This window comes from Notothenia coriiceps, unplaced genomic scaffold (assembly GCF_000735185.1).
Source record: "Notothenia coriiceps isolate Sejong01 unplaced genomic scaffold, NC01 NC01_scaffold00025094, whole genome shotgun sequence".
NCBI lineage: Eukaryota > Metazoa > Chordata > Actinopteri > Perciformes > Nototheniidae > Notothenia > Notothenia coriiceps.
The window spans coordinates 247,394-258,699 of NW_011357795.1; the positions used below are offsets into that span (position 1 = coordinate 247,394).

General features: G+C 40.8%; 1 protein-coding gene across 1 annotated transcript in view; it reads left to right on the forward strand.

Moving 5' to 3' along the window:
• The window catches only part of kank1a (KN motif and ankyrin repeat domains 1a), a 22,780-nt gene that overhangs the window by 8,266 nt on the left and 3,208 nt on the right, over window positions 1-11,306 (forward strand). Inside the window, exons 3-8 of the mRNA XM_010783356.1 lie at window positions 2,535-2,643; window positions 2,915-3,145; window positions 3,698-3,785; window positions 4,169-4,388; window positions 6,113-6,255; window positions 7,460-7,660. Coding sequence (XP_010781658.1) covers window positions 2,535-2,643; window positions 2,915-3,145; window positions 3,698-3,785; window positions 4,169-4,388; window positions 6,113-6,255; window positions 7,460-7,660 — 992 coding nt within the window. The remainder of the gene's footprint in view (window positions 1-2,534; window positions 2,644-2,914; window positions 3,146-3,697; window positions 3,786-4,168; window positions 4,389-6,112; window positions 6,256-7,459; window positions 7,661-11,306) is intronic.

Sequence of the window (11,306 nt, forward strand, 5' to 3'; positions counted from 1 at the left end):
GCTTCCAGAATTTGGGCGGAGCTCAAGAACAGTGGACCTGAAGCTGGAGTCCAGGTATCAAAGTCACTGTTCACAGACGTGTCCGGAAATTGGCTACAAGAGCCGTATTCCCCCATGGTCAAGCCACTTCTGAACTCAAGACAACGAAGAGCGTACTGACTTGGGCTAAGGAAAAGAAGCCTGGACAGTTGCCACAGTGTCCAAAGTCCTCCTTTCGACGAAAGCAAGTTTTGTATTTCATTTGGGAGTCAAGGCCCAGAGCTGGAGAAAGGCTGGGAGGAGCAAAACCAAGTTGCTGAATCCCAGTGGTGAAGTTCCCACAGTCCCCCAGCGATGGGTTTGGGGGTGTGACCCCATGTCAAGCCTGCGGTGGTTGGTCCACTGTGTTTCATCAAGCCAGATAAATGCAGCTGTGTACCAATAGATTTAGAGCACTACATGCTTCCGTCTGCTGAAAAGCTCTATGGAGATGAGGAATTCATTTTCCAGCATGATCTGGCACCTGCCCACAGTGCCAAAACCACCAGTAACTGGTGTACTGACCATGGCATTACTGTCCTCGATTGGCCTGCAAATTCCCCTGACCTGAACCCCATAGAGAATATGTGGGGTATTGTGAAGAAGAAGCTGAAAGACACCAGACCCAACAATGCTAATGAGCTAAAGGCCGCTATTGAAGCATCCTGGGCATCCATAACACCTCAGCAATGCCACAGGCTGATTGCCTCCATGCCACGCCGCATTGATGCAGTAATCCGTGCAAAAGGATTCCCAACCAAGTACGGAGTGCATTAATGGACATTTTCAAATGTTTGATTGTGTTTTGCTGTTATAAATCTTTTAATTTTACTTGGTCTGAGGAACTATTCTAATTTTTTGAGATAGGATTTTTGAGTTTTCTTAAGCTGTATGCCATAATCAGCAATATTAAAATAATAAAAGGCTTGCAATATTTCAGTTGATTTGTAATGAATCCAGAATGTATTACATTTTTGTTTTTTTAATTGCATTACAGAAAATAAAGAACTTTATCACAATATTCTAATTTTCTGAGACAGTCCTGTAAATGTAGTAAAAAAAAAAAAAACCTGCAAGTTGCTCTTTAAATGGGTTAGGGTTAAGGCAATTTGTAAAGCTGTGGTTAGCTTGCTTAAAAAGCATTTCTTATTTGGGGAAGTGAAAATATCATATTTGATTGAGATGGTTTTTTTTCTCGGTAACTTCTATCCAGAAGAGGAACATGACTAAACTAAATGGCTTAATGATTAACCTGATTCTCCTTTGAAACATGCTTAATTTATATTTATATATTTTTGAGCATATTTTTATTTAGTATCATATATTTTACATTCCTGGATTATAAAAAAGTGATTTTATAATTATTAATTACATCACTTAAATGGTCTTCTTTACTTTCTATGCTGGTGTGTAGATTAACTCATGACATTCCAACGTATTATTTAATTTATAATGATGTTCTGAAGATGCAAAGTAACCAAAGTTATCAAACAAAAGTATTTGAGTAAGTAGTATAGTATTTGACCCTGAAATGTAGTAGTATAATTTGAAATAAGCATGAAATGGAATTACGTAAATTCTGCAAAAAAGTACAGTACTACTAGTTCGGCATTATACACCAGGCAACACATCACCATCAGCCTGACGAGCTTCCACCTGTCAAAACACGGGAAACGTGCCGAATGCTGCTACTGACTGAGTGCACATGCCACTGTAGACATATGCCACTGCATGCATGTTGATACTTTCTCACACACGCACGCGCGCGCACGCACGTCCCCTGGAGCAGTAAAAGAGGCCCCTTCATCAGGGGCAAGTCTTGGCAGATGTGCTGAGAGTTCCTGGCTCTCGGCTGTTTTGTTTTTTTTAGGCCTGTGCTTAAAACGACTGAGTGCTTTTGAAAAAGCGTGAGACGGACACTTAATTGCTACTTCCCTCTCTGCCAAAGCTCTTGATCATGTCAGAGAATCTTTAGTAGATCATTCAGGCGTTATCAGGCCATTTGTACATGAACTGAGCAGGCTTGTTAGTTACTTTGTGCTTCTCTTAACTGCAGGAGACACATCATGTTGAAGGAGATTTTATAAGGAGGATTATCATGTCCAACATGCAATAAAACAAGAAGAGAAAATGCAGGGGAAAATAAACAAAAGTTCAGACTTATAACTTAGCATTACATATATTTTAAACTCTATGCATGCTTTCATTTTCTTTCTATGGTGTGATATTTATTTGCACTATTCTTAGCTCAGTCTGCGTTTGTGTACTGCTGCTGGGACATGAAAATGTTCCTTACAGGGAAATATAAAGTTTCTGTCCGTCTATCTGCCAAAGACATGAACAAGTTCACTTCTTCTTTTAGAAGTAGTTAACATGTAACACCTGGCTAAATCAACAGCTGTCCCATCAGCTGACTCTAAAACTAAGACAGACTCGATCCATAAAGTCTAGATATTATATTTATTTGGCATTTTGTGATCACTTCTGATGTAATCTTGTTTTTCTCTCGTCTTCAGGGCAGCCTTGCAGCCAAAACACCCTGAAATCCATCATGAAGAAGAAAGATGGCCGACCCGACTGCAACGGCACCAAGAAGAACCTGCAGTTTGTCGGTGTGAACGGAGGGTGAGTCATAATATACTCATTCTTACGTATATTATCTTTCACATTTTGGGGGCCTGTTGGTGCCTGTTTTTAACATAGTTATTTGGTAGTGTTATCTAGTATTTAACTGAGGCTAAAAGTGGTTGTTATAAATGTTTATGAGGCTGTTGTGTTTATGTTCTTTCCCTTTAAACCTGGGCTTGTTAATATACAAGCGGAGGTCCAAACATCATGAAATCAAAGTGCAGTCTATAAATGTCTGCTCTTTGTTCGCCCCCTTGTGGCGATGCAGGTATGAGACTACATCAAGTGACGACTCCAGCTCAGAGGACAGCAGCTCCTCAGGTTCGGATGAAGAGGATGAGGATGAGGATGAGGAGAAAGAGTTTGGAGAAAAGCCGGAGGGATTTCAGAACGTGGAGGGAAAGAGCACCAGGGAAGAGTTTCAGCCCGAGGGAGCAGAGGACGTGAAGAAGCAAAAGGAGGAAGAGGAATGTTCAGAGAAGCAGGAGTTGAGAGAGAGGTGGGTTGAAGAACAATTTCTCTAAAATAAACAGTTGTTGATTGTTTCAATGTTAACAAAGCTTTGATTTTCAAGAATTGAACGAATATATTCTTACAACAAGCTGCGGCACTGGATACTAACTGAGCGTGTATGTGTGTTTTTATCATAAAACTGTGTTCATTATTGTGGCTATTATATCAGACGATGATTTAAAAAAAGAGAGATCCTAAATAAAAATAATATTTCTGTATTTATAATATAGGAGTTTCGTGAAGCTAGGAATTAAACTTCTGATTATTACATCATTGGAACAGATTAAAACTAAACTGTCCAGAGCTGGACATGTGTCAGCTCACACACAGTAGATAAAGGTCAGATGATCATTCAGAAGTTCAACCTTACAACTGCTTCACGATTTGATGAAACCAGCTGCAGCTGTACTTTTTCTGTCATATTAATGTGGGACTTTTTTTCATTTGCATCAGTTATTATTATTATTAGTTATACAAGGTGTGAATGAAATGGTATTGACGATATTTGAGTGTTTAATTGTGACTTGTTACTCCAAAGATATGAGCTAAGTGAGAAACTTCTGGCTGCGAGCAACGTTCTCAAAACTCACCACAGTGACCCCAAAGCTGTGAGCAGTAAAGATCTGGTGAGCAGGTTTTCTTTTGCGTATTGCAGTACCCTACATGAAGCTGAAGAATAACATTTAACGATATTTAAAAAAGGGTCCCTATTGTGCTTTTTGGGGTTTTAATACTGATGTTTCTTTTAGCAAGATAACTAGATCAGAAGTTTGTTCTTGTAGTTCATCATTGTTATGGGAAGGGTAATTAATACTGCAATATCGCTGTATAGAATGTCAATCTTAAAAAAAAGTTTTATATTTAATGCTTCTATAGAGATTTTTTTGAATGTCCACTTTAAAGGTCAACACAGGATTCAGATCAGGCCAGTTAGAGTTGTATCTTGTCAAAATGACGGGCGACCTTCATATTTTACACTCATGGTTAATAAAAATAATTGCATCCTCAGAGAGCCTGTCTGAACACGGTGCAGCACGAGTGGTTTCGTGTGTCCAGCCAGAAGGCTGCGATGTCAGCCATGGTGGAGGACTACCTGGGGGCCTTCGAGGCCATCTCGCCTGCCGTGTTGCGTCACATCGTCAACATGGCCGACGGAAACGGCAACACGGCGCTACACTACAGCGTGTCGCACTCCAACTTCCTGGTGGTGAAAAAGCTGCTGGATGCAGGTGAGAGATGAATCTGTAAACTGGAGATACATCTAGCAAGTTAGCATGGATGCTTATTGTAAAAATAAACTATGGGCAAGGTCAATTAAACTTTGCTTGTGTTGATTCCCTGTTTTGTGCTGAGTAATTAGTTGAAAGGAAACCCTGACCAGTCTTCCTAAAAACCTTTTCAAAGCTTTCCTAATCCATCCAACCCTGAGATTATCTTTGTTTTTCTTAAAATGCATCAAGAGTTTAGTTTTTCCTCCCCGACAACATCATCAGACCACCGGAAGCTTTTATGTTCCTGAGCAATCCACACTTCTCTCCCTTCCTTTTTACCTTCAACATATCATGTGACTGCAGAAAGCCAACGGTAACAATGATACTGAAAGACATTTAGCAATACTTCTCCTCTCTCTTTGCCCGTTTCTCACTAATAGTCAACATTGCAGATTACCTAAGCCTCCCTCAGCTGAGCTCTACAAGCATCTGCAGAACAGCACAGCGAGCATGAGGAACGTTTTGAGGGTTTTCTATACTATATGTTGTATCTAGCCTTGGTTGTTGCCTTTTTTTCCTTTCTATTTTTTATATTTATTTCAATAATTTCAACAGAAAACTATAAACTCTATAATAACAACAGAATCCCATGCAAACTAATTGAGCTTTGAAAAGGTAGAACTTTTAAGGTTGAAGCTTCTTCAAACCAAATAAATATCTAAAATAAATAAATATTATGCTTGGTTTGTCTTTTATGAATGTTATCTTCACTATGGCATTATTGTTTGATCTTAATGCGTGCAGCAATTTGCATATTTTTGAGTTTTAAGGTTTCAAACCTGTGAAAAAATCTCCCATACTGTTTTAGTGTACATATACGCCGCGTGTAAGTATGGGATATTGGATGCAGCTTTTCCATTTTAAAGTAGTAAACTGCACCTCGGCAAATGCTAGTAGACGTCTACATAGCGTCAAGTAAATGTCATCTGAAAAGAAGTGACAAAGGGACACTTCTGTTTTAATCACTACACTTAACTCAAAGACACTGAATATCACCAGCTGATCAAAGGCATTATCCATTGCTTCTGGAGAATGAATCAGAAATGTACGGAGGCATATAGACAAAGTTATCATACTTGCCACCTAAAATTGTTATTTTGGAAGTTTTCTTTCCCCTATCCTGAAAGAAGACATGTTATGACTGCAAAATACCTTAAAATCTCATGAAAAAACAAAAGTGTTTGCCTTTAGTGCCTTGACTCAAGTCCCTAAATACTTCCTCTGCCACTCAGCCATCTCCCTGAAGGCTCAATAGAGTGTGATGAGGTCCCGGCCACTCGCTGTTTTAAAAGCCTTTTGTGTCCTCTGCCTTTTGTCTCGCTGTGCTCTGTGACAGCCAGTCCACCCCCCAGGTCCCATTGTAGCCTTTGTCCTCCCAGTTCCTTAAACCCCTCCTCCCCTCAGCAGGCAGGGCAGCCCCCCTCATACCCGCCTCACCTCCCATCTGATGGCTCTGATGTCCTGTCTCTTTTTGCAGATGAGTTCTTTTAGGGTTCAGACAATGCATCATGGTCCCGACACACGTCCTCGTGCATTACTGTGTTGTTGAGTGACAGGCAGCGACAAGTCGATCATACAGGAGACGTAGCATACAAGTGTACAAGGACCACCCGCACTGGAAAAAGCAGTACTCCCCCCAAGCTACTCCCGAGTGATTTTAAACATGTTTGTGTGTGTTTCAGATGTGTGCAACGTGAACCAGCAGAACAATGCGGGGTACACGCCCATCATGCTGGCCGCGCTGGCCGCAGTGGAGTCGCCCAAGGACATGCGTATCGTGGATGAGCTCTTCAGCAAGGGCGATGTAAACGCTCGGGCCAGCCAGGTCAGTAACGGAGAGGTCGGAGGTCAGAAGGCAGCAGCAGGGCACAAACACAGGGTTCAGGTTTCAATGAGTAGGGAAATTAAGGTTGTGAGGCCAAATCAGGCACTCTTTTGTTTATAAACTAAGCCGGTTAAAGCTAACAGGAAGCAGAAATTAACAGTGAGAAACCAGCAGCGTATACAGTTGTTTTTAAAAGGAAGAAACAGCAATTTTTGTGAATAATTAGGAAATCCAATAGACAGAAAGTCAGATCATGCAGATCATTCTCAGCTAAAGACTTAAGTATTCTTTTATTTTACTTTGATCAGTTACCTTATGGCTTTTCTCATTGTATTTTTTTTCTTCTACTTAATTTTTTATTGAGATTCACAAACATAGAAACCTAATTGATCAACATGTCACACAATCAAGAGTACTGAAATCAACATTTAATTTTTTTTGTTTGAGCAGTCTATCGATTCCCTCGGTTTGATTCTTTTCAGTAGTCTTGGTCACTTCCATGTGACAAAGACTACTGTTTTTTTCTATGATGTAGGTTTCCTTCATTATCTCTATATATTGTTCCTGAATAGAGTTCAGACTTTATCCTGAAGTTGCAAAATAGTACTTTGATGACACCAAGTGGTGAAGGAAAGTAACTGATTTGTGACATTCGTGAATGTTAGACTACTACATGTGTGATGTTTTAATTGCTGATGGTAAGACACAGTTTATTAATATAAGATCAGGAAGAAGATTTCCTGCCAGCTTTATTTCAAATCACATACAGTGTGATAAACCTCTTCCTGCCGGATTATTCATTTTAATGACATTATGTTCTAGGGCAGCAACCTATTTTTGTGTTATTTGTTTCACATACTCAACCTAATAAACAATACAGTGACTGTTACAATGTGAATCTACATAATCTGCGATGAAGCAAATCAAATAAGGCAAAAATGGAATGAATAACCAACAGAAATAATACAATAAATGCCATTTATATTTCATTGGAGTGTAAATATTTAACCTGTCCATTATTTACACTACTGTTCATACTGTATAATTGAGATTTTAAGATCTGTCATATATATATACTTGTATCATTCCTTTACACTACACTTTACTGCTTGCTCTTCTGGTTAGATGCATTTCGTTGTCCCAGTACTTGTACTCTGTGCAGTGACTATAAGGTTGAATCTAATCTGACCTGTCCCCTCTTCAGGCTGGGCAGACGGGGCTGATGCTGGCGGTCAGTCACGGCAGGATGGACATGGTTCGGGCCCTGCTGGCTCACGGGGCCGACGTCAACATACAGGACGACGAGGGCTCCACGGCGCTGATGTGCGCCAGCGAGCACGGACACGTGGAGATCGTCAAACTGCTGCTGGCTCAGCCCGGCTGTGACGCCACCCTGAGCGATGGCGTGAGTAACACTACATTTACTCAAATAGCTTTTTGAACATTAAAGCATTACATGTAAACATGTCACAGTAGAGACACAACATACTAGGGATGTAACAATACCAAAAACTCACGGTATGATAATATTGCGATAACAAGTCCACGGTACAGTATTTATCCCAATATTGAATAATAAAGAAGAAAAAAAAATGTAATTTTCTTTCTTTTCTTTTAAAATGTTTTACTTGGAAAACATTTTTTTATTAAATAATAAATCTGATTTGTGCAGTATTTTAAAGTGTCAAAAACAAAGTGACAGTAACAGACTGGAACAAGAAAACCAGTGTTTATGTACCTACTACTACAGGGGTCTGCAACCTTTTTGACCAAAAGAGCCATTTTGCTCCTTTCCCCCAACATTTTTTTGTCTGGAGCCGCAAAACATATTTCATAGCTTGATAGCTTATAAAGTTGTATTTATTGTTATATCAGAATCAAACTACAGTTTTTTTTGCATTTATTAGGCTATTTATTACATTATATAAAACTGTTAACCTCTAATAAGAAACAAAGAACTCCTATAAGGAGAATTAAAAATAATACACAGGCCTACTTTAAAATAAATGAAACACAGCACTTAGGGAGTCCTCTGCACATTTTAAGGAACAAAAATATAATTTAAAATGGGCCCACTTGGAAATAAATAAAACATATAGCTGCACCCTAAAAAGAGTTAAAGGTACAGTAGGTAAGAATGGAGAAACCAAACCAGCTTGAGTGCGCTAGAATTTGAAAATACACAACCGGAAAAAATCTGCCTCTTCCTTCAGACTTTCTTACAGAGCCCCTCCTCCAACACATACGCGCACATGACCAATGAGGGCACGAGATAAGTATATGTGCTCAGATGGAAGGCTGACAGGCAGGTAGGCCATCCAGTTATTTTAGTGGGGCTGGCTCAGATGATTGGTCGTGCTTTTTACATCGCTACGCCTTCCGGAGATAACAATTTGTATGTATTTATTGTAAAAGCATTTAATATATTCATTGCTATCGGGACGTTAAGAGCATTCCATGGAATATAACAAAGTGTTTTCTGAAATAAATTACATACCCCATTGAATTATGACTTAAGATCGTCAGCTGTCTTCCTCTCCCGTGTTGTTCCTCGATACGTAAAGGCTGCAGCACCTTTGACAACTTCTCTCTACATATCAAACATACCGGTAAACCAGCATCGTTTGCTGTGAAAACATATAACTCTGTCCACGCTAGGGGTTTCACAACTACCAATATTTACTAGTCGCCACGTTTTTCAAAATAGCAGTCGACTAGTCGTTACGTCATAATAAAGACACACAAAGAGAGGTTTACAACTGTATTTTCTATTGGAACTCATACAGTAACATTAAACACTGCATTTTAATTTGTGTTACATGGCTGAGTAAATAACAAACAGTAACTGGACTCACCAAAATCGACAGCAAAAAACTCTTGTTTACATAAATGCCACGTAAATCCAGTGCGCCACAGCGCATTGTGCAACACTTTATTCGCTGTCCTCCACGATAACGTCCACCTTTCCATATTTTTGGTTTGAACACCAACGCATCGACATGTGAGGGAAGGAGGCTTGACCGCTTTCGGGTGACAGTGTTGCCTGCCAGGGAAAAAACCCTCTCACTCGAGGTGCTTGTGGCTGGAATAGCCAGGTAGCTCCTCGAAAGCGGGGGAAGCGGTGCACGTTTTCTGCCCACCACTCCAGTGGATTATCCATTGTGGGGATATGCGGTTATCCGCTGGCAGTAATCCCGTAGCTCATCAGCCGCATCACTGTTGACCCGTGTTTTCTTGCTGTTCGTTAGCCTCTGTTCAGTGCTGACACCGGTACCGTTGCTCACTGGTGCTAGCATTACTGCTAGTGCTAGCTGTCGGCAGCGGGTGTTTCATCTTCAGATGGGCCGACACACACACTACGGACACACCACAACACACACACACACACACACACACCACTACCGAAAACCACTACAGTGCTCGGTAAAACACACGGGACTTCGCTTCGATCGCTAATCTCTCGAGTCGCGGGCCACCGCATAGATAGCCTCTAGCAAAGCACCAATCGTGTAGACGCACGACGATCGGTTACGATGCCTATATTCCTCGAAAAAAGTTGTGTTCCACCCTCCCTTGGAGAGGAGTCTGACTCTCAGAGTCTATTTGGGTCGAGCGTCCACTTACCCACCCCCATCATTTCCTGAGACACAAATCTATCATGAAATAGAAATCAATAGAGTCACCCAAACAGAGTTATTTCCCCCAAACCAAAAATTTTTCCCCCTCACTAAAGATTTTATGATATTTCTTTATCTTGTAGACAATTGTCAAAGACAAACAGTATACCCACAACTCTCTACATAAGGTATCTAGAGAAGTAAAACCGGAGAGTTTCCGGTGGTCTAACTACGGAAGAATTGAAGTATATAAATTTTTATTTAGAAGGGCCTGGGGGGGTGGATCTCCTCAACTCCTGGGAAGGATCTCCTCCACCGGCCAGGTGAAGGGGTGGAACATTTTTATCGTTGAAATGGGGACGAATGTGGATATACGGCACTTCGACTAATGGCTCGGAAGTAACATTGTCAGCGCGCCCATGTGACACACACGCACACCCCTCACAACGGTCATCTTTTAAGTTTGACATCGCGACCACGAATTACCCTTTGGGATTACAACTCGTGGGAGATACTTTGCAGTTCGATGGGGTGTGTCGTGGGGGATCTCTTTTAGAGACCGCGGCGGTGACCATGGTTTCGCTCTCTCAAAAAAGGTGTCGTCCCATAACATTGGCGGGATTGTAAGGTCGAAGATGGACCTTTACACTGGTACGGAGTATAATAGGATTTTTGGAGACAGACTACTACGATTCACTTTCACTTGAATCACTCAAACCTCAACTCAATTGAACTTTTTGATTTCACTTTGAACTAAATAAAATAACGCCCAGACTAATAATTTACAGGAACAAATAAACACTCCCACGTCATCGTGTTTCTTTTACGGATGAACACAAACCATCATGATCATGTCCGCGAGCTCGGCGTACGCCGTGGGAAATTCGGGAGACGAGACCAGGGGAACTCGGAATCCTGTTTTTATTCTTCCTTTATTTTATTTCTCATAAAAAATCCTGATAAATTTTACCAATAAGCATAGAACTCCACTATTACACTGTGTATTTATATTTTGTTTTGCCAAAATTAATCCAGTTAGATTTTATAGCAGTGTAGGACGAGATGCGCGGGACGGCGATCGCGGAAAAGAACGTCCGCTCCACTTATTGGACTGGGGGCCGCGAGCCTACTCGTTCGATACCTATTTAGTTTCTTTTCTTTTGATAGCCTCCTTGTGTCCTAAATTAAGACGCACCTGATCCCCAAAGTGGTTGATTAGCTGATGGAAATGGTGATCAGCCGCGGACATCCGGGATCAGTTGATCAGCACTTTTTTTAACTCATTCCATTGCTCCACGACGTGTTTACGAATGTTTGTGCAGGGCTGTAAGAATACATACCCGTCATGAAGTTGCTTTATACATTTTGTTTGAGGTGTCACTTCACAGGTCAACCCACATGTCGACATGACTTCATTGTTATGTTTACGTAGAC